Source organism: Durio zibethinus, chromosome 7, assembly GCF_047325235.1.
Source record: "Durio zibethinus cultivar Kanyao isolate XHJ-2024 chromosome 7, ASM4732523v1, whole genome shotgun sequence".
Lineage (NCBI taxonomy): Eukaryota > Viridiplantae > Streptophyta > Magnoliopsida > Malvales > Malvaceae > Durio > Durio zibethinus.
The window spans coordinates 18,175,505-18,200,149 of record NC_143168.1 but is presented as its reverse complement, the minus strand read 5'-3'; the positions used below and the strand labels follow the sequence as shown (position 1 = coordinate 18,200,149).

Genomic DNA, 24,645 nt, shown 5'->3' with positions numbered 1-24,645 from the left:
CACATTACTAGAGTACGCCCCAAAGGAGATGGGGCCATGGATATAAGAAACTGTTGGTTCCTTCACCTTGCAAGTCCACGGTCCGGTGTTTGGCCTGTCAATGTAATATTCTAATAATAGAGATTATAATATTGTAATTAGCATAATATTTAAAATTAAGATATGATTAGGATTGTATGATTTTTTTTAATGAATGAAGATCTAATATATATAATACATCAAAATCATATTTAATGTAATAAGATAATGAATAAGATAAGATTATAAAATTTTTATATTATATTCGATTTATATATAAAAAAATAAAATTACAATGAGTCTTAATTATTCTTTTTATATAAGAGGATTCAATTTTTTAAAATAATTTTTTTTAATTTTTAAAATTAAATTACATGTTTTATTTTACTTTTAAAAATTATATTAAGAATTTAAATTATATAAATTTTGAAGAAAAATAATTTTAACCAATAAATAAAACTATTCTTTCTCAATTATTGCATACATTAAATATAAAATAAAATAATAACATTTAATTTAAATTTATTTCTAATATTATTTTATTCTAACCTGTTTCAATAAAAAAACATAACTTTTTATCTTCTAATTTGGTTCATGACATACTCTACTCTATTTTTCATGAAAAAAAACTTACTATTTTTATATTATCATGACAAACAAAATTTCTTATTTTTATCTTATGCAAAACAACAAATACTAGTTTGAATTCTAGTTCTCATCTAGTCATTTGATTCAGGACATTTTGGAGATAAAAGGAAGTCAAACAATACAACGTAGATTATTCAAATATCAGGGCTGAACATTATCCAATCCACCAAAAATTTCATTTTTATTCAAAAATGAGAACCTCAATTTTTCTAGAAAAACAAAATTGCTTATGTATGCTCTTATGTCACCATGAAGGCATCTTGGACCATTTCTTATTTATTAATTTCCACAAGTTGCAGCCTTGGTTTTCCCAGGATCACTTTTCATCTACTCTTAGTTGCTGTTGAGTCCATGGCCGCCACTCAAGTCGAGCAGCTTCATTTTGTCGTGTTCCCCTTCATGGCTCAAGGCCATATGACCCCCATGATAGACATAGCTAGATTATTGGCACAGCAACGTGTGATCGTAACCATTGTTACAACTCCTCATAACGCAGCCCGATTTAAGGCAAATCTTGATCGTGCCATAGAATCAGGGCTGTCAATCCGTGTAGTTGAATTTCGGTTCCCATGTGCAGAATCAGGATTGCCAGAAGGGTGTGAGAACTTCGACATGCTGCCTTCATTTAGCTTAGCCTTGAATTTCTTCCAAGCAGCCAACATGCTAGAAAAGCCAGTACAAAACCTGTTCGAGCAGCTAACGCCACGGCCAAGCTGTATCATTTCAGATGTCTTGTTGTCATATACACTCAACATTGCTAACCAGTTTCAGATTCCGAGGATTGTGTTCCATGGGGTTTGTTGCTTTCTTCTTCTGTGCATCCACAATATACGCATCTCCAAAATTGTTGACCACATAACTTCGGAGACAGAGTATTTTGTTGTGCCTAACATGCCCGACAAAGTTGAATTTACTAAGTCCCAGATTGCTGAAGTTATGCATGAAACCCTCGAGGAATTTTCGGAGCAAACAAGGAAGACTGAGTTGGCATCGTATGGCCAAGTCATAAATACGTTTGAAGAGATGGAGCCAGAATATGTCAAGGAATACAGGAAGGCAAGAGGAAACAAAGTATGGTGCATTGGTCCAGTTTCTCTATGTAACAAGGATGCCTTGGATAAGGCTCAAAGAGGCAACAAGGCCTCGGTTGATGAACACCAATGCATGAGATGGCTTGATTGTCAAAAACCTGGTTCTGTAATCTATGCCTGTCTCGGAAGCCAATCCAACGTTATACCCTCACAGTCAATAGAGCTCGGTTTAGGCTTAGAGGCATCGGATAGACCATTTATTTGGGTTATAAGAGGGAGTGATGCATCGAACGAAGTAGAGAAGTGGATTTTAGAGGATGGTTTTGAGGAAAGAACAAAAGGAAGAGGCCTTGTAATCCGGGGTTGGGCTCCCCAAATACTAATATTGTCACATCCTGCAATCGGAGCATTCCTAACTCATTGTGGCTGGAATTCGACGGTTGAAGGCATCTCTGCCGGTGTGCCATTGATAACTTGGCCGCTATTTGCAGACCAGTTTGCCAATGAGAAATTGGCTGTACAAATACTTGAAATTGGAGTGAAGGTTGGAGTGGAGGAGCCTCTGAGGTGGGCAGAAGAAGAGAAAATAGGAGTGTTGGTGAAGAAGGAAGATGTTAAAGAGGCTATAGAAAAGTTGATGGATGGAGAGGAAGCAGAAGAGAGAAGAAAAAGAGCCAAGAAACTTGGAGAAATGGCAAATAAAGCTGTTGAAATTGGGGGATCTTCTCACCACAACATTACACAATTAATCCAAGATATCAGGCAAAGAGCTTATGACAGGAAGCAAACTAGCAGCTGAGATGAAGAAGCAGCTCATATCTCCATCATAAAGTTCTTTAGGTTAGTTTTTTCCTTGTCATCAGCTCCAAATGCATGTCCACTTGATAGTAAGAGACATAAAGATAAATAAAACCGTATAGACTTCTAATAAGAGAGAATTGATAACATATATCAGACCAAAGTGGCAAGATGTACAAAAAATTTGTGGTACTATCTTTTTTTTGGTTGAGCGGATTTCTGGGTTTCGCTCAATACATCCTTTCCCTAAGTCAGTATAAATGTGCTTATCTATGATGGACCTAGCGAATTCATAGAAAATTTCCTCTAAAGAGAAGCTAAAGCCATGTGATAAAAATTAACTGACTTTTATTTTTATAACTATACCCAAAAGTTGCAAAAGTTTTTCCTTTTTTTTTTTTTTTTTTTTTGAACAAAGGAGGAACTGCCCTGCATAGATGAAATTACATAGGGGTATTCAATGTAGCATTCAAAGGTTGAATAGGTGGTAACAAAACCTATAGGCATTTTGCCTCAATTTCCTCCAGAGTTAGGCCCTTGGTCTCTGGTACAATGAAGAATATAAAGAGGAGAGACAATACAGCTATCACTCCAAACACATAAAACACAATTCCAGCTCCCAGCCATGCCTATATAGTCAAAAAAGAAACAACAGAACCAGCAGTTAAACGTAAAAATCATGGAATTTCGAGAAGACAAAATAAGAAAATGAAAAGTAGTGCCATTATCTGCCTTAAGAACAAAATTTTAAAGAAGAAAAACAATAGTAGTTAACAATTTCTTGTACCCTTCATGATTCAAAAGACAAAGCATGAAAACGGTGATATATATAGAAGCTAAAGCGACAGCAGATAAACAGAACAGAAGGTGATATAGGTGTCTTCATCTAACAATCTAAGTGACAGCCATTGATGTGAATTCAGCATGAGATTTGAAAAGCAAAAGTAAATGGGAGTATATTTATTAGTCACATAAATGCTTCAATAACCAGGCACGTTTCAATGGTATCACCTGGTTAGCTTTCATTAGTTAGTGTCAAGTGAGATGATGGATCAAGAAGCAGCTCTATCAAGTTCAATGGCTGGTAGGTGATTGTCGGCAAGGAATTTTTTTTTTTAAAGAAACAAACAAAATAATTCTGTCTCCACTTTCTCCTCTATCTTGACTTCTGACCATCACCATTGATAGTCATTGATATCAATTTATAAGCATATCCAGACATATTCAAAGTTCAAAACTGGAATCAGCAGAGTTTAGAAAGTTCATGCCTCTTATATGCATTGCTATGTATGCCTAACATACATTTTTATAAAATGCAAATGGCCCAATCTTAAGACATAAAAATCGAGTACGTGTCACTGCACATCTATAAACTTCATGTACCATGTAAACTTTCTCTATATCTATGCTTATATGAGATAGCACAATTATCAAATACACTTGCTTTTACAAGCACTAAAACAGCTTAAAAAGCATCACCAGGGTAAGAGCAACAAGACCAAATTATCCACTTTTTACAAGAAAAAGGAGCTAAATTACACAAAAAAAATATAGTGTTAAATGTAATGCTATAATTGGACAACCACAGACTGACAGTAGTCAACATCATGATTATAACAGAAATTATGAAGACAGATTATCTCAATGACCTGTCACTATCTTATCGAGGATACATGCGTCTAAGGGATGAAATTAACAAAACTTTCAAAGGAATTATGATTGACACACTAAATATGTTTAAACGCTTAAGTACCTTCAAAGGAGAGAATGCAAATGTTACAAGTGCATTTGCTCCAAAATTCACAAGCACAGCAATACTAAGTCCTCTCCCCCTGAGGCGTAGGGGAAAAATCTCCGAAATCATCAGCCAGCCAATAGGACCAAAGGATAACTGCAAAACAAATTTCATGAGGCATAGATGCAAAAAAACAAAAATCAAATCCAAAGTATATAACCCACTATTGTGAGAAACAGGGATAGATTTTAAGTAGTAAAAATGACAACAAAATACTGAAGAATTTTAGACACAAATATTCCCCCACATTTGCAACTACATACTAACAGAGGACACATATCCATTCTTTCCCTCGCTAAATGGCCAGAAAGATTATGGCTTTGCATACAAAATAATCAACCCAACAGAACCAATGAAGCATCAGAACTATGCAAGAAGAAGTAAACCTACTAGTATTCATTAAAAATTTCCTAACTAGCATTCATCATAACTGCAATGTTCTTAGCAACAGCATTAGAGTAAGGATTAACATGACATAAGTTGACCAGGCTAACGTTTCAGCTCTCTTGAAATGCAAACACAAAATAAAGACAAAAAATAAGCCTTACATAACAGTAATGTTAGGTTTAAATCGTAATTAATAGAGTTATGAATTTCTATGCTAGAAGCACAGTAAAAACAAAGCTACTGAAATATTGTTGCAAATGTACTGCATTTCATTAATTAACAGAAGCTGATGGAACAGTGAGGCAAGCACTATCATGATGTGAATTTCCATTACCATTTTAATGAATTGCCTTCAACACAAACCAAGCAGGAACAATTGAACATAGAAATATGGTCTGGATGTAATACAGTTTCAGTCTAACCAACATGTACAGAAATCCATTAGGTAATGATTGTATAGATGAGTTCTACCCTAGCTGAGAATTGTCACATTAAAATCACAAATAGTGGAATGGGAATCAACATTTATAAAGAAAACTTAATATTGATTACCTGATAACACCCAACATACAATAGCAGTGCAACAACAGCAATAGCCGGCACATCATCCAGGAAAAGGTAATATGATCCAAGAAGGAACAAAGAAATAACCTGTTGCACAGACAAAGAACATATTTCATATCTGGAACTTGTTTTTCAATTCTCACTGGTATTTCAAGTCAAATAATTGTAACTCAGATTTGATTTACTTGCAACAAGTAAACATTAGGCTCAAGCAAGCAGAAACATGGATCTAACAGAATGGCCTCACAAACTTCAAAAAAAAAGAAGTAAACTTTTGCCTCCTGCAGATCACGATTAGTGCAAATGATAGAGATAAAAGGACTTACCATCCCAGAAACACCACCCAATAATAAAGGTCTCCTCCCAAGCCTATCAACAACTACAACAGCTACTCCTGTCATAATCAACTATTAAAAAAAAATAACATGTCAACACTTTCTGGTTGAACCAGCTGCCAAGTCCCCTTTTGGGAAAGATTTTGTGAATCATGTAGAAGGGAGCAATGGGAAACAATTGTATAGGCATAAAAATGATAAACAAAAATAAAAACTTTTTCCCATGACATCATCTTGATAGCAGGCAACATGTGTTTTGTCATATGCATGCTTGAACAACAAGAGAATCAGTGATAGCTAATCATGCAAGAACACAATATGCCAAAAATCTTCCAGAGCACTGAATATCTGTAGTTTTTGAAAAGAACTCTATCAGACTTTTGGTAAAATACAAGGCAATACTCATAAAGTCAAGCACTAAATGTTAGTCAATATCTTTCCTATGGTTGAAAAGCAGAGTCAAGCATCCTGTATCAACTAAGTTAAGCAACACTTTAGAGTTCATATTTGCACACATTCTCAAAGGCATAAGGCAATAGAACATAAATATGCACACAGATGAAAAATTAAACAGTATAGCAAGTAAAATATTTTCAGAGTGGGGAAATTGTCAGGATGAAATTTGAAACTTATAGAAGATGTTCCCAGAAAATGATTAGAAAGAATATCAATTTAAACAGGAAAGCGTTCAAGCCCAAATATTACATAATATGAATGATAACTTCCATGCCTAAAAGTGTTTTTGCACTTCTTTGAAGTGCCTTAGAACAAAAATTTTTGTCAAGGAAAAGAATCTACCTTCAGCAAACCAAGTAAAATAGAGACTCGGGTAGCATCGGATGCTGCAGAAAATCCTGCACTCTATTAGATTTTGATAGGTTAGGATAAAGTAAATGTCTTCTTCTACCTATATCCATAAAAAAAATTTCAATTTAAATTTGCAATGAGTACCATAAAGGTACACCAATCTGATACCTGAAAGATTGATGCAGCATAATATAGCACACTTGGTTGACCAGTGATCTATCATGAAAATTGAAGATATAAGTCAGTCAAACTGTAGGAATATGATACCTCCATATCATAGGTCCTTAGTCAATGATAATACCTGTTGAAACAAAACTAAACCTCCACCAATAATCAGGGCTTTCAAGCATTTTCCATGGAATATTTCACCTAGTGTGGCTTCTTTTTCTTCACCAACATAAGAAAGCTCAGTCAAAATTTCATCTACCTGCTCAGAAGCAGAGTCACCAATAGATTGACCCCTGAGTTGGCATAAACAACATATTGCAGTTTCTCTTAACTCCTGCATGTTGCCTTTTCCCTGTATGGCACGCAATAGCAGCCATCTGGGTGATGCTGGAAGCCAACACATTCCAATTCCCATGATCACTGACAAAAGGGTACTAGCTCCATACATATAGCGCCAGCCAGCTACTGTTTCAACTAAAAGGCTGCCAATTCCATAACCAGCCTGCACAATATCCAGGAGCTTACAGTTGTCATGTTTCCAAAAAAGGGGGGAAAGAAATTCAAAGCACATACTGGTGGATAAAAAATTCAACTATAATGAATTAAAACAAAATTGAAAAGCCTTGAGAGAAAAGTTGAAGAACTTACAACCATCCCAAGAACTATAAAGAACTCTTTGAGAGAAATTAGTAGACCACGAATCTGACTTGGAGCTGTCTCAGCAATATACATTGGGGCAGAATGCATTGCCTAGATGTGAATAAACTTAAAATTCATTGATTCACTCGAGTGACAGGAATTTTTTAAAACAAAAAACAAAAGCAACTAGAAATAAATTATTGTTTATAGTAACAGATAATGCTTTTTCGATTAGTCTGTTGCCCTGCCAGCTAAACATCAAATTTGCAGTTTCCCAGAATATAAAAATAAAATGATGTATTGAAATTTTATTTTGATACATAATTTATTAAATGATATGTGTTGTATGTAGAGGTTATACATGAACATAGTTCTCTCAACAGAAAACGTGAAAACCCAAAAGAAAGAGGTGTATGCTACAACATGGTCATTCAGAAAATTCATAAGTGAATGCCTGAGCATTTAGTATATTACCAGTCCAATCCCTATGCCATAAATAAAACGCCCAATCACCATAACTACAAAGATAGGTGCAAATGCCGTCACAAGTGCTCCAACAAGGTACATGATGGCAGCTGTAATTAACTCTCTTCGTCGTCCTATAATTAAGATAAATCATTGCAACTTGATCAGAAAAAACCTTATCATTCAGTTCAAAGATACGGTTCCCAGAATAGAATACAAAAATAAAATAAAATAAAAACCAACAAACAAACTGACCTAGAAAGTCAGCAATATTGAAAGCCAAGACCGAGCCAATCAAGGCCCCATACAATGAGCCACTAGTCTGCAAAAGCAACACACAGAGAATTTGCAGAGTAAGTTCTTTGCATTGCTACTAACAAACATGAGCTTCAAGAAAAAAAGGGAAAACGGAGAAAAGACAAAGAAAAAGAAAGCTTTCAGTAATAATAAATGCCATGTAATAACAAGAAACATGTAAGCAACTCACGATGAGACCAATGTCGACAGAAGACAAGTCATACCATGAAATTCCACTTAGGGTAGCTGACTGCAGGAAAATATGAGAATTAGAAAAGCATTGAGAAACATGATACATTTGAAAGTTTGAAGAATTAATCACTAAAGATGCAAATAGTATAACACAAGCATGACACTAAATTAACAATCTTTAATGCAGTTTGATACTTCATAAAAAGTATACCTCAATAGAAATTGTGGCACAGGATGTAGAACCAATATCATAACCATATAGGAGTCCTCCAAGAGCGGGGAATAGAAATCTGAAATCATTGAGACATTCCTTCACTAGACAAACTTTTGGTACTTTCAAATTATAACAAATGATCAGCTAATTATAGATTGGCCCTTACATCAGTTTCAATAAGTTTGGTAGCTTTGAAAATTCCATGCATAGCAATAGCACCCTAAATTGTCTATTCTGATAAACAACCCCAATCACTGATGAGAGTCTGGAGTATTTATTAGAGTTAAATTTTATTACATGTATCTTCCTTTTTATGTTTGCGCAGCATTTACATTTTTTACTCCATTGAAGCATTTGTTTAGGTCATGAGGTGTTTCCAGATATGATGAAATAATTTTACAGTGAAAGAAAAAAAAAAGCTCTAATTCTATCAGAGAACCTTGGATTGCAGTTCAATTCTTAATCAAATCTTAACTATTTCAAGTTCATTGAATAACAGCCAGTTTCATTAAAGTCAAAGTTACCTTCTCTTTAGTTTAGCCAACTGAAATGAAGCTTATATGAGAATAATAATGATAATAATAATAATAATAACTTTTCCCTAACTCCAATGCATGGACTGCTTTTATACTAGGCCAAAAGGCCAAATCTTTTACCAGTACGCAATTTGGATATGTGCCAAAGCGCAAAATTGCCCAACTAGTTACAACACATGGGATTCTCAGTAAGAAGTACACGGTTGTCAATATCTTAGCAAATTCATGGTTGTTTCATAATTTTCACTGCATATTCCAAGATAATTCAAGATGACTACCAAAAGTGAACAAAAATCTTGAAGAGAAACTCACGGAAGGATTGCAGCAGAAGCAGAATAGTTTTCAGAACTGTGAATCCCATTAATAAGAGGTTCATGGTCTGCACCAATCTCACCAGAAGACTTTCCCACCTAATAAATCCACAATACATACAACAAATATAAGATTAAGTTATGCAGTTAAAAGGGAAGCCTTTTGGTTAATTACAGAGAAAACAAGGATATATTCATAAATCAAATGTATCATTATCATCTTCTGTTACTTTGAATCTAAATAAATCAAAAACTCATAGAACTAACTACAAGTCAATTTATGCATTGATATATGGTAAGTGGCATTTCAAATTCTTTTCACTCCAAAATTATTTAGTAGAAAGCTATTAGGTTTTTAAAGTTATTGGGTTTATTTATTTATTTTCCAACTCTAGAAAAGGAAAAAAAATCCTTTGTTTGTTTGATGAGCAAACAACAAGACACTAAAAAGAAAATTTCATTAAATGTCCTGTTCAGGAGCAAATAAGTGTTCATGACTTCATTCAAAAACTTTAACACGGATACAACCAATACCCAGTACTAGTCCCTCATTTTCTGACACGTCCGTGAATTTTCTTGGCAACCAAACAGATAAAAAGAAAAAGCAAAGAAAACCCAGATTGAGTAAAGAAGAGACAAAACAAACCTTTCCAAGAGAGGAAAGTGTGAGTTGCTCATCATCTGATGCCATGCTTTTTTGAAACTCTGGAACTGCAACAGAGCGATTTTTAAAGACACTAGATGCAGCTCTTTCTAAAGAAATAGATTGTCTTTTCCTTGGAAAGTAGCAGAGTGAATGGATTTTTATTTTTTTTTAGGAAAAGGACTCTTTTTTTTTTTTGAAGGAAGAAAAATGGGATCAAAGAAATAGGAAACTTTAATGTTGGGTGTCGTTGGGGTTAAGGGAGTTGGTTTACTCAAGTTTTCAAAGGAGAGAGATGGTTGTTTTCGCTTTTTAAATTGTTGCGTTACGTTATGCAAAAATGCAATAAAATAATTATGTTTTATTATTTTATTTTTATAAAATTTTCTAAAAGCAAAGGCTTGGTTTGATTTTTTTTTTTTCCATCTTTTTTGCATTTTTTTTTCTTCCTTTCAAATTTTTTTATTTAACAAAATAAGAATAAATGTAAAAAAAAAATAAAAAGCATGTCGTACACCTTACCATCCGTGTTGACAAGTTTTATCATCTTCATTGAACTTAACAGCACGTACAAGTTATTTTAGTTAAAATTTTTTATTTAAATCAAATTAAATATTATGTTTTTAATTAAAAATTTATTCAAATATAAAATTAAGTATTTAATCAATTTTTAAATAGGTGGCATTTTTAATTTTCGAACTCAATCGTAAAAAATGCTACAATAATTTTTTTTAAGATAATTAGTGGAAGTTATAGAAAATTTTAACCCATTTGCCATGCCCGATAGCCGGACAAAGGAATGGAATAATTACTTTCTATTTTGACCAAAGAATAAAACCTTAGCCTTCTTTGGCACGCTTTTCATATGTGGTAAATTATTTTTTTTTATTTTATTAAAATTACATAAAAATAAAATAGATAATTTATTCATTATGAAAGATAAGGCCAGAGAAAATAGAATCAAGATAAAAAAAAATACGAATAATAATAATAATACTAATACCAACAATCACAATAATTAGAAATATAATAACTAGAAAATTTATTATAAAAAATTATTTTTCTTTCAATTAATATTAAAAAAATTCTTGATAAATTTAATTTTGTTCAATAAATATTAAACAAATGTTATTTTTTATTATAGAATTATTATTATATTGTATCTCATATTCATATTTTATTCTAAAAAATTTTAAAAAGAATTTTATAAAAAACTATAGAAAAAAAAGGATTTTTATTAAATAAATGACCGACTTTTGTTGTTACCAATCCTTTTAAATTTGATTAGTAGTAAGAATAATAAATGCAAAAAACGTTTTTGAGCAATTATTAAAATTTTTTTTGCAACGTCTTTTTATATATTTTAAGTTAAAACAATGTATATTACATCTTAAATTGAACTCAATACTTTTCACAATAAACAAGATTACCAAAACCTTATCGATTTCCTATGATTTTTTTTTCTTTTAATTGGTAAAACAAATAATACTTGAATTAATTTTTTTTTGGGTAAAACAAGTTTTAATATTTACAAAATAAAAAATATTAAAAGTTAAAAAAGATAAGATAAAATTTAAAGATTGTAAAATAATTTATATTCAACGAATTTTAATTTATCTTTAATCTTTAAAATTTTTTAAAAAAGTTTAGAGATTGGATTTTTTATTATTTATTTAATTTTATATTTATATATATTATATTAATAAAATTATTATTTAATATTTTAATTAAAAATATTAATTTAATAAAATATTATATTTATGTATAATTAAAATATAATTTACATTAAAAATTAATATTTTATAAATATTATATTTAATTAAAATTGTTAAATTAATTTTAAATTTAATTATTTATGATTTATAAATATATAAATTTAATATAAAAATAACATTTTAATATGATTTGAATATAAATATTAAAAAAATGAGATGGAGCGATTCCTCGGTTCCAATCGATCTGTTTTTTATGGTGGAAATGAGACGCCACGTGAATGGCATGCTTTTCAGACATGTTTTAAAAAAATGGGCCCCACAGTCATAAAATTTCTCGTGTCGGGGACAGATCCGCCTCGTGAAGTCCACAAGCGCATATGTATCGTAATGATGAAATTTTAATTTCACCATGGATTATCGATATTTTGGTCCTTGTATTTTACTCATTTTCCTCAATTTCCTCTTTTATAAAGTTTGAATTTCATTTCGGGTGTTTCACAAATATATAACTAAACCCTTTCAATAACTATTCATAAATTATACAAATAATATGCCGAATTTTTTTTTTTTTTGGTTATATTTGGGTTTGACCGTTTGAGAGATATGCATCCATCATTCATGCAATTGGGTTTTTTATGGTCCTTCCTTTTTTTTTCCCCTCAAAATGCACATAATTTTTGAATTTTATAACATGGTTCAATAAATTCAATAAAAACTTATTTGATAGTCTGTTCATCTGGCCGAGGCCGATTGACCCTTTAAAAGGTTTGCCTGGCCTATCGCGTCAGGTTTAATGGTCCAAAAATTATTTTTTTTAAATAAAAAATATTTAAATTTTAATAAATTTTAAATGTTTTTTAAAATTAAAATTAAATGAAAAATAAAATTTTCAGTTGACTGAATTGAACACAGATTTATGTTCAAGATCCGATTCATGGGCTAGTATATTAATTTCTGTGATTGGAGTTAAAAGAAAAGGGTTGTTAAAGTAGAAGTTTTTGAAAAATTATTATTTTACTTAAGTAAACTAATTAAGATCTAGTATGTTGTACTTTTTAAAAACGTTTGATAATGAGAGTAATTGTCTCATTAAGGGAATCAAATGATTTTTTATGAGATAATTTTACAAGTAAAATCGTAGTTATATTCTATAAATTCTTTATCAATAAAAAAAAAATAATGAACAAATGCAACATTCAATAAAATTAATATAAAATTAGATAAAATTATACATAATGAAATTCGAATATTGAATTGAAATATATGGCTTTTCTTACCATCATACGACAATATGATTTGTAAAGATAATTTGTGACACTTTTTGGCTATTGTTGGTCCAAGTATATACAAATTTTACCAATAATTTTTGGCCAAATGATGGAACCCACATTTTTTGTGTTTGGCTACTTTAACGCCGGTCACATTCTTTTGAATATGAATAATTTGTTGCAATTTATAAATGCTTAAGGGAAAATTTTTCATTAGGTATCACTTTCACGTGATAAACCTTACAATACTTTATTCTCAAATATATTGCGTATATAACCTTTCTTGTTATGTTCATTACAAATCTGACCAATCCGATTAAGATTTACACTAATAAAATATTATTACGTGGGAATGTAACAAATCCACGTTAATTTGACGTGACAATTACCATTTGGAGGATTGGCATAAGGCGCATGCTAGCCTAAAATGCATACAAGTGTATTAGACTTGTTTAGTAGGATCAGGTCAGATCAAATTTAGCTTAGATTTGTTTATGGGTTATGGTAATTTATTGTCCAACTCCAATCAAACATTAGATAACAATTTTTTGAGCTTAAGCTTGACTCAATTTGAATATTAAATTGTTAACAAAAAATTTTAATATATCCTATAAATGACACCAATTGCCAAATTTATCATGAGCCAACAAAAAGAAACAGGATCACAAAAGGTGGTTATTGGGAGGCTATTGGTGCAGAGATGAAGATCGATTTATCTGTGGGTGAAATTGTTGGGTACAGGAACACTTTTTTGTTTTACTCGTGACAGGTACCAAAAGGAAAGAAAAGCTCCTGGCCTCGGGCCATTCAAGAATTCAGAGTTAATATTAGTTTGGTTCCTGGTTATGAATCTTTTTTTTGTGGGATTCAACCGAATGATCTGAAGTTGCACGTTGTTATAAATTTTGTTTTACGTTACTTTGTTTACTTACAGTTCCTGGGAAACCAAACAGGTGGTAATTTCTATTCATAAGATGCATTCTTGTGGCATTTTTGTTTCTCTGTTTATATTTTCTGATGTCAGATACCTATTCATATTTTGATCTTCATGTATGAGGATGGAATCATCTCTTTGGTTGCTAAAATTGGGACAGGTACAAGAGGTGAATAAATTAAGCTTGAGTAATTGTGTTTTCTGGTGTTCTAATTTAAGCCATTCAGAAGACGTAAGGGTCAAATAACTATGTGTCACATCAATTGTAAAGGATGAAGAGGGAAAAGGATCTGTCAAATATCATCTATTTCAAGGTAATTGGATTTCTTTCTAATGTTTTAGGTTCTCTAAGACCTATTGACTCTGGTTGAAAGGGAAGATTAATAAATGTCAAATCACTAATTTAATTTTATATGCTGAACTGCTATTGATATCTAGAAAGTATATAGATTGAGTAATCTGCTCTTATAGAAGTTTTCTTCACACTTAATATCTTGCACTTCGATAAGATTGGATGGTGGGATTAGGCTACTAGTTCTCTTTAAATGCAAGAAAAAGATGCATTGGGCCTCGCGGACGTCAACATAAGCTCAATCCTGGCAGCAAGGTTCAATATTTTAGCTTGCAGCTGGTGATTTCTAAACTTGCAAAAATATAAAGGAGGAAAGCATTTTGATTCCCTTCATATCCACTAGGGACTAAATGGTTCTTTCTTGATGCTGTAGATGATGCATTTTACATCTGAGACTTTTTTTAGATTAGGGAGAATGCAAATCAAGCATTTTTTAAACGTGTTTCATTATGTTCTTAAAATATGAACACAGAAAAGTAGAGCCTTCTAATATTTATTTTGGAGATACATTGCATCTCCTCTTTGGCAGTATTTTGTCTACCTTCATTTATCTGTTAGTCACTTGGCTTTACTTAATGCTTATTGACTTTTATTACTACCTTTTGTGACCAATGATTCATTTCAAATATGATCAAATTGCAGAACAGGTTATTTGCTTTTGTGTTCTATAGTCAGCAATATATGCCTCAAATTTTCTGTCATTGCTGCAGACTTTCCTTGTATGATAACATATTTGAAAATAGATTACTTTCATCATTTTTTTATGCCCATTTGGTGCCAACCTGCTAATGAATATGAATTTACCCTAAAATTATAACTTAAATTTAATAAAAAATGTATTGTTTAAATAAATTTTTTGGACTTCATACAAGACACATCTTTTGCTTATGGCCAGTTTTTGACCTTATCCTGAAGCATCTATTATCCTTTTATGGGTACAGTTTATTTTATCTAACTTTTTTCTACAAGAAATTACCCAGCTTACAATGGCTGAAGAACATAAGAAAGAGTTATGTTTTAGAGTTCAGCAAATTCAACTGTTTTTTTCCCATCATGCGCTTTGCGGAAGAAATGTTTAACATAATCTGAATAAAGAACTTGCTTGTAAATTGGCTTCTCACCGCTTGCGACCAATTCAGGCAATGGTCCTATCATATCACCTGGTCTAGGATTGACAAAAATGGGGACAGAAATTCTGTTCTTTCTTCCATTGGCGACCACACGATGTTCAACACTCCTGTACCTGCCATTGCTCATTATTTGCAATGCATCTCCAACATTGATCACAAGGGAACCTTTGATTGGAGGAACATGGATCCAGTTATCACCCTGGTTTCCTCTTACATAAAGTCCCCCAATCTCATCTTGAAGGAGAATTGTGAGAGTCGAGACATCAGAGTGACGCCCTACTCCAACGGTGAGTTCAGGGCTTGGACAGATGGGATAGTAGTTAAGGTTAGTCCTCATTGAACCCATCAACAACGATTCTTTTGTTTCATCAATCTCATTCACATGCAGACCTTTCATTAACACCTGCAATAGCTGTTTGATGACAACTTCAGACTTTTTCATGTAATCTTGCACTTGCTCCCTGTAAGAAAAAACAAAAAGGTCAATTAATATATTTGTTAGCAAATTGTGTGCATGTCAGGATATTGTTTTATGCAGGCAAGAAAATCTAACAAGTAATTAATTGGAATCTTTGTTTATACCTGCAGACAGAAGGCCACAATGCAGAAGCCTCTTCTTCAGAGACGTAAAACAGGCTAAGGTAATCTTTCCACTCGAGAGCCTTCTCTGCTTGAGGGCTAAAACTTGTGCCAAATCTTACATTGTTTGAAGAGGAATGTTCCTTGGAATACTTATTTTTTACCTCAGCAGGTAACCCAAAGAACCTATAAGTAGCATCTTTAACCTTCTCCAGCACTTCGACAGGCACATCATGGTTAACAATCTGGAAGAAACCCCATTTTGATGCAGCATCACAAATTGATTTCGCCACTTTGGGGTCTTCCCACTTTGACATATCAATGATGGGAATGAATTCTTGGACTATGATGTTGGTCATACACATCCTTTCTTCCACAGGTTGGATATATCGCTTAGGGAGGGCTCTGAGTCCCATTTCAGACAAACCTTTAACTCCATTCCCTTGATTGATAACGAAATCAGTAAGAGCTGAGGAATCACTGAATGGATCGGCAAGTGTAGGAGCCATTGGTTTGAGTAATTTGAGTTAAAAGTGTTTGGTTTTCGAAGTGGATAGAGCTTTGAAGAATGTTGCAATTACCGGTGCAGATTGGTTTCAATGCAGTGCTATTTATATACTACCAATTTGTAGCACACCACCAATGACATTTTGGTTTCTTACAAGGAAAATATATGTTTACCCCCACCAACCCAATATAGTGGAGAGGACTTTAAAGTTTGACAAGAGTCAAAGGATTACTTTGACGGCTCTCCTATTTGGTAGCTGAAAGAACATGTGTATAATATGTTGGTTTGGGTGAGTAGGTCTGTCAATTGTCGAATAATCCTCTTGACACTTCCATGTCCTTTTGAGCTTCATTGCTGCATTACCTGAAGGAGTCTAAAATGGTAGGCCGAGTTCCATGGTTCCGGATTTCCTTTGAGCCAACGAGCCCATTGACAGTGCAAAGCAGGTTCCTATTGCTTTCGTCTCTCGATTTAATTTAATTTTATTTGTCGTGCTAATTCTTAAAATGGTAATTAAGAAATATGAATTCAAGTTGTAATTTATTAGGCTGTTTTTTTATCTTTTTATTTTTTTTCACAAAAATTTTCAACTAATATATATATTTTGATATATTATTAAATGAAAATAAATAAAAAATATGTATTCACATGCATCTATGACAAAAACTATTTTTTTAAACAATAGAGAAGCGATCTTATAATTATATATTTTCAATTGGTGAACTTAAAAAAAAAAAAAAAGAAAAAAACTAAGGGAAAGAATTAAACAAATCTAAATTAAAGTAAGGGTACTTGCCCAACTTCCAAAGCTTACCCAGGAGAGCTTGAATAAAAATTTAAGTCTGTTAAACAAGCATGGGAAAAAAATTGAGGTTCCGTCGGTCTTGCAATTATATAATATGATATTATTTTTTGTTTATATTAAATTTATATCATATAAAGGATAATATATAATATTTTAGTGGAAACATTTTAAAATAAAAATATGTTAAGTTATTCATAGTTTAAAATTTAATAAAAGTAAAAGACAAAAATACTAAAGACAAAATAAAAAATTTATATTTATATTTTTTATGATATAAAAAATTAATCTGAGCATGTCTAATAAAATTTGAAGTCTAAATTGTCATATCATGTTGAGCTTAAACAAAAATACTAGGTGTTAATACCATGCTTTTAAGTTAGGTGAAAATATTAAGTGTTAATATCATGCTTAAAGCTAATTTGAACCTGACTTAATTTGACTTAGGTATTTTTATAAAGAATATAAAATTAATACAATATCATGACTAAATGAACCTATCTTAATCCAATTCATGTATCTCTATAAAAAAAATATAAAATTAATACAATTAAATAATATTTTTTAAAATAAAATTGACTTAATTCATTAATCAACTAAAAATTTCTTAGTATTTTTAAAATTTTTTATTGAAAATATTCCATGAAATAGTTTTAAAAAATGATTTATCAAAGCATGAAAAAAAATAAAACCATCTAAATTTTAATTTTTAATGATTTCAAAATTTTCAATATTTTATCAAATCTATAACTATATAATGAAAATAATCCACCAAGGAAATGACAAATTTGTTCTTCTAATTTTTTGCTAATTGCTTGCAACTTGTTCGAAAAGATGACAATGGCCTTCTCATGTAAATGACGAAATACCCTTATTTTAAATGATAAATTACTATAAAGTTCTTTCATTCTTAAATGATAAAAATACCTCTCTTATAAATGTCAAATTATTATAATGTCTCTTTTGTCTTAAATAACGAAAATACCCTTCTCAAAAATGATAAATTACTATAATTAATATCTTTATATCATAATTATAAAAATATCCATATACCATAATGTACTAAAATTATTATAATGATCCTCCTATTATAATTATAAAAATGTCCCTACTGTCATGATTAACCAAAATTATTATAATTATCTTATATCATAATTATAAAAATGTCCTCCTACCAAAATTAGTCAAAATAATTATAACATCTTTTAACATAATTACGAAAATATCTTCATAATTACTTCATAGGAAGTTGACATGCATCATTTTATTTGAAAATTATTGTAATATCTCTTTTAATTTATGTATTAAATTTTAATATAATAATAATAAAAAATTACATATTAAATTATTAAAATATCTTTATCATCGTTTCATAAAAATTTGACATGTGACATTTTATCAAAAAATTGTAATAATATTCTTATTAAATTACATATATTAAATTTTAATCTAATATAAAATTAACTACATATTAAATTATAAATCTTATTGAAATTATCAGCATGCCCATATGGTTTTTTTATTAAGAGTTGAAATATGTCCTAGATTATAATATCTCTTTTATCATAATTATATAAATGTTTATCTTATTATAAATTAGTTAAAATTATAATAATATCCCTCTTATCAAAATTTGATAAAATTACTATAATGCTCTTATTATCATAATTATAAAAATATCCCTATTATCATAAGATGTTAAAATTATTATAATACATTTTCTATCATAATTACAAAATATTCTTCTTATCATAATTGATTAAAATTGTTATAATATCCTATATCATAATTAGAGAAACACCTTTATGATTATTTGTTAAGAAATTGAAATGTAACATTTTTTTCTATAATTTTTATAATACTCTTATTGGGTTACGTATTTAAATAATTATAAATATATTCAAAATAATTAAGATTAATAAATAATAATAAATTTAGACAAGTTTTTCATCTCTTTGTCTAATGGTTAAAAAGCTTTAAAAAAAAAATGTGAATGGGAATTCTAACCCCGTCATTTTTCCTTTCCCTTATACAAGTGTTTGTCCTCTTATGAACCAAAAAAAAAAAAAAAATTTGGACAGAAAAATGATTAATCCCGCGGGTAATTATTTCTAACGCATCATGATACCAATAATCATATGAAGAGGTACCCTAGATTAACAATTACAAACATGCCACATGTTTTAAAAATGTTGCGCGCCCATATCACGTGTTATAATTTGATTAGACATTTTTGGATATAATAACTATTTGATTAATAATATTAATCTTTGTGTGCCAATAAATTGAAGAAAATAAAGAATTTGGCACAATTCTATTGCCAACTTAATAACTTATATATATATCTTTTATTTTTTACATTAAAAAAAATAAAAACATCAAGTTTATAAAGTATAAAATTTCAAAATAAAATGTACAAAAATCATTGCTGCATTTTTTTATTTATAAAATTCTTTCAAAATGAAATATAAACAAAGTGGTAGGAATGCATATATGCAATATGGTGGAAATATGAATTAAACAAATATTCAAATAATCCAACGGTACCTACGACGGCCAAACTCAACTTTTCGAAAATTGGAAGATAGAATGTATTTATTTGATGTATTATTAGTATATAAATTTTATATATTATAGTAAATTAAATGATGTCATTTTATTAATGAAGTAAATTAGATAATATCATTTCGTTAATGAGTAAGTTTTTTTTAAAAATATTAACTTTATATATATTTTAAAAGTTGATATTTATTTATTAATAATATGATATTATCTGATTCAATGATAGTTAAAGATGGTAAAAATAATTCATATTTAACGAGTTTCGATGCATCTTGATCCAATAGGGTCTGTTTTCTTTTTTTTTTTAAATTGGAGGTGTCGGGTTTTTTCTCTAATATTGCATTTGGGTCAGAGTTGAGTTTTAGATGGTACTGTCCCTACCTAACTCAGTATTAATAAAATATATTTTTATTATTTATTTAATTTTATATTTATATATGTATTATATTAATAAAATTATTATTTAATATTTTAATTTAAGATATTAACTTAATAAAAATATTATATTTATGTATATATAAAATATAATTTATATTAGAAATAATATTTTATGAATATTATACTAAATTAATATTATTAAATTAATTTTATATAAGTTAGATTAAGTATGAAATAGGTCGAACTTGCATTAATCGAAAGTCTACCTTGACATGACATTTTGCCATCCTTAATGTGAGTGTATAAAATTTATATACTAATAATACATCAAATGTAAACTCATATAGAATACCTTATAGCGTAATATATTAAACATGCATTCGTCTATCTACGCTAATTGTACAAGGACAAAGATTTTGTCTTTTTTCCATAATACATATTGTGGAGATCTACACTTAATCTACAAGATATTGACCGCTTTGACTTAAAAATCTCACGATTTTATCTTATAAAAAATATCTCATAAATTTAGGTTTAAATTTTTACATTTATATTATATTATATCGACACATTCTTTCAATATAGGATTAGAGACATCACAATCATCCCACTTTTAAAGCTTGATGTCTTTGTTAAGTCGAATCTAACTATAGGACAAAGATCACATTAGACATTGAAATTCTAGAGGTAGCTTCCAATATGGGATTAGAGACATCACAATCATCCCACTTTTAAAAGCTTGATGTCTTTGTTAAGTCGAATCCAACTATAAGACAAAGATCACATTAGACATTGAGATTCTAGAGATAGCTCCTCATTGTATAGGATTTGGTGACTCTCACGATGCTACCGTGTAACACTTAGTGACTTTAATGATGTAACACTTAATTTTCATCGATTGGTGACCGCTTTGATGTCATTTATGGAGATCCGTACCCAACTTACGAGGTATTGTCTATTTTGACCTGAAGGTCTCACGATTTTATCTCACAAAAAGTGCCTCACAGATTTAAATTTATATATATATATATCATATTTACACAATCTTTCAATGTAGGATTGAGGATGTCATACATATTGGGTATATATATATATTTCTAAAATTTCCTTGTAGACATAAAAAATTTCATGATGCTTTGATTACAGCAATTGGATCAATTTATAATTTAAATAACTAGTTTGTAATATATGCAATGCACGAATTAATTTTATTTATTTATTTAATATCATTTAATTTATATGTGTATGATATATATAATATACATCATATCTTGAGCTGATTTGTTAAAATTGATATAATTATGAATTGACATGTATTTTAATTAAAAAAATAAACTATTAGCAATAAAAAGATAGTAATATAATAGTAATAGAAAAAAAACTATATATTCTTTCTTTTATTTTCATTGTCCAATTTTTATTTAATATAGAAATAACAAAGACATGATAAATAAAAAAAAAAAAATTATTTGTCCTAAAAATGAAAAATAGTTGATACTTGACTTACCAATTCAAGATCAACATACAGAGAAAATACCTAAATATAATATTCAATATAATTAAAGGAAACATGAAAAAGATGTTGTTAGTTACAATCTAACTAAAGAGCATATTAAAAAAATGATTGGACAATTATAAATTGATATACTTATTTTTTAATGTTTATTTGCTGCAAGGTATAGATAGATTTTATTTTATTTATTTTTTTAATTTATTAGGTATCTTTATTTGTTTTCATTATTTTCATTTACACTCCTTTATTTGTCCATTCTATTTAATTTTTTTTTTTGTTTTCAAAAAGTAAAACTTTTCCATAATTATATTGAAATTCATGCAATTTAGGGAGATATGATAATTAATATATGTACTAAAACTTAAACAAATGATCAAATTGTATACTCTTATAATCTTTTTCATTATCTTATACTTCGATTGAAATTTATTTTAATCCTTTGGTTTCTTCAAAAATCTTTTAATATATAATTCATTTAATTTTACATTCTTACATAACCATCAAAATTGAAAAAAATAAAAAATAAAATCCAATATAAAGATCAAAACGTGGAGGCCTGCTTGATTCAAAATGATCATATATACTATATATAATATTGAAATAGTAACGTTGAGCAATGAAATTTGAAGCAATGGTTTTGATAAGGACATTATTATGATATCTAAATAGTCTAATCGATTTCTAATGAAGTACTCAATAAAATGAAAATATACAAATTGGAGATAAATTAAAAAAGAGTGATACTAAAATAAACCTTTGCAATACAAAAGACAAATTAAATAGGGAAGAAATTCATTTTTTTTATCTTAAAAAAATAAAATTTTATTATAATCTTAAATTATCTTTAAAGACAACCAAATTAAAAATAAAAAAGAAAGAAAAAAATTTTCAAATATTGAAAAAATAAAAAAAATCTAGACAAACTTATCATGTTCAATTAGTTATGATGAACACACTGTTATTATTATATAAGGTTCAAGTAATAATATAAAAAAGAGTATGTACATATAAAAGTAAAAAATTCCAAAGAAATGTGTAACAAACCGAACAGGACCTGAAATAGGTTAAAAGAAAATCTAAAAAAAATTAAGATTAAGATGATAATTAACTTGAATAATTAAGAAAAAAAAGTAATAAATAGAGAAAAAAAGCAATAAATAAAAAACATGTAACACGAAAAATAATAAATTAAAGTTGATAATCATGCGCATATTTTTACCTTTAAAGATCAGTGATACTTCTTTCTCATGCAATTTTGAGACCTAATTTGCTCTTGACATCGTCTACCACTACCTTTTGCAATTTATTCATTGTTAAGATTAAATATTACGGAGGTTTTAATCTTGGATGCATCTCAATTCCTCTATTTATTTTTGCATGATTTGTTTATTTATCTCCTAATTTTTAACTATTTAGTGATAATGCATATTTTTATATCAAAATAACAAAAAATTTGTATAATTTTAAATTAAGATATGCATATGATTTTAAATTGAAATAATATTTGTTTATTTTAAATCATAAAAGAAAAGAGACAAGGAAATTGGTAAACCACAATTCCTCAGCCACAAATTCTATGAATTTAAAGTTATAATGCTATTTTTTATATTAAATTTATAAGGATATTGATTTAGACCGTGTATAATTTTGACAGTGTATGAATTATATAGTTTCTAAGATTTAGGGATTTAACTTTAAAAACTATAATTGAATTTTGAATTATAAAAGTATGTATAAATTATGAAATTTGTTTTATTTGGCTTAAATTTAGGATAATATTTATATATATTGAAGGATTTTGATAAACTTAATTTTCAAAAATTTAGAAGTTTAAAAAAATTAAATAATTGATTGAATAAAATTATTTGATAAACAATTAAAATTAAAGAATTATCTTATGTATCATTTAGATAGAGTGTACAAGTAAATCTTAAGAAAATTTATCTTTTTTTCTTTTATATATTTAAAACTATCCTATGTATTTAGTGTATATATAAGATTACATGTGAACAGATCTTATTAGATAACCTTGTATATTGTAATATACATACATATATATATATATTTATATATATCTTTTAGTTTTGGTTTTGGACTACCATGCTATGCACAAGCTATTTTTATTGTTGTTTGAGTCCATCTTTGATTTATTGGTACTAAAATTTTTTTACTTCACCAACAGAATTAAAAGATTGACATATATTTTATTTATCTTTAATTAATTTTTTATATATTTTTTAATATATTTAAAAAAATATATTATCTTATTAATTTTGTTGATACAGTTTAGTCTATGCAATGTCATATACAAAATTATTTCAAAGGTTTTAGTTAATAGGTTAAAGACAATAATTTCTTTTTGTATTAGCGAGACGCAAAGGGCGTTTGTCCCAGGTAGATTTATCTCTAACAATATTCTTGTTGCCTGTAAACTTATAAACCATTAGAGAACATAAAGACTGGACAATAGAGGGTTTTTTTGCACTCAAATTAGATATGAGTAAGGTACATGACAGAGTTGAGTCGAATTTCCTTAAGGCTATAATGGATAGATTAGGCTTCCATTCTAAGTGGATTATTAGGATTATGAGCTGTGTGACATCTGTTTTATACTCGATTGTTGTTAATGGAGATATTTCTAATGAGTATTTCCCAAAAAGAATATTTCGCCAAGGAGATCCTCTTTCACCATATTTGTTTTTATTTTGCACAGAATGGCTTTCAGCATTATTAAAGAAAAACTAGATGCAGGGGCTGTTGCATGGTGCTGTGGCAAGCCAAAATGGACCTCGAGTTAATCATCTGTTCTTTGCTGATGATAGTGTTCTCTTTGCTATGGCGACCAGAAGCGAAAACGAGAGGATGATACACGTGCTAAAGAGATATGAAGAAAGCTCCGGTCAGAAGATAAATCTGGACAAATCAGCTATAGAAGAGGAAATCGTAATGCATGTAGTCAAGGGATGCTGTTGGGCAAAAAAGGTATGGGAAAATCTCAATGTCCACTGGGAGAGTGAAGATGACCAGCAGGATAAGCCTTTACATTGGTGCGGAAG

At 29.4% G+C, this 24,645-nt stretch overlaps 2 protein-coding genes and 1 pseudogene across 3 annotated transcripts; 1 reads left to right on the top strand and 2 right to left on the bottom strand.

Annotated features, from left to right (window-relative positions):
- The first annotated feature begins 869 nt into the window (after window positions 1-869).
- LOC111276889 (UDP-glycosyltransferase 73C3 pseudogene) lies at window positions 870-2,860 on the top strand (annotated as a pseudogene). The gene has a single exon (XR_016343548.1). The product of XR_016343548.1 is annotated as a UDP-glycosyltransferase 73C3 pseudogene (transcript).
- Window positions 2,626-10,132, bottom strand: LOC111276890 (D-xylose-proton symporter-like 2). The gene is made up of 14 exons (XM_022862838.2): window positions 9,852-10,132; window positions 9,207-9,304; window positions 8,356-8,434; window positions 8,143-8,202; window positions 7,911-7,977; window positions 7,665-7,789; window positions 7,200-7,301; window positions 6,685-7,053; window positions 6,552-6,599; window positions 6,375-6,437; window positions 5,568-5,648; window positions 5,230-5,328; window positions 4,249-4,386; window positions 2,626-3,124 (listed from the first exon to the last, which is right to left on the bottom strand). Exons 1-14 carry the CDS (start codon window positions 9,894-9,896, stop codon window positions 2,993-2,995), a joined length of 1,506 nt encoding a protein of 501 aa, XP_022718573.2. The 5' UTR covers window positions 9,897-10,132; the 3' UTR covers window positions 2,626-2,992.
- A 4,810-nt stretch (window positions 10,133-14,942) lies between these two features.
- On the bottom strand, window positions 14,943-16,603 carry LOC111277731 (feruloyl CoA ortho-hydroxylase F6H1-3-like). The gene is made up of 2 exons (XM_022864140.2): window positions 15,830-16,603; window positions 14,943-15,708 (listed from the first exon to the last, which is right to left on the bottom strand). The coding sequence occupies exons 1-2, from the start codon at window positions 16,333-16,335 to the stop codon at window positions 15,135-15,137; spliced, it is 1,080 nt and encodes a 359-aa protein (XP_022719875.2). The 5' UTR covers window positions 16,336-16,603; the 3' UTR covers window positions 14,943-15,134.
- Between the last annotated feature and the right edge of the window lie 8,042 nt (window positions 16,604-24,645).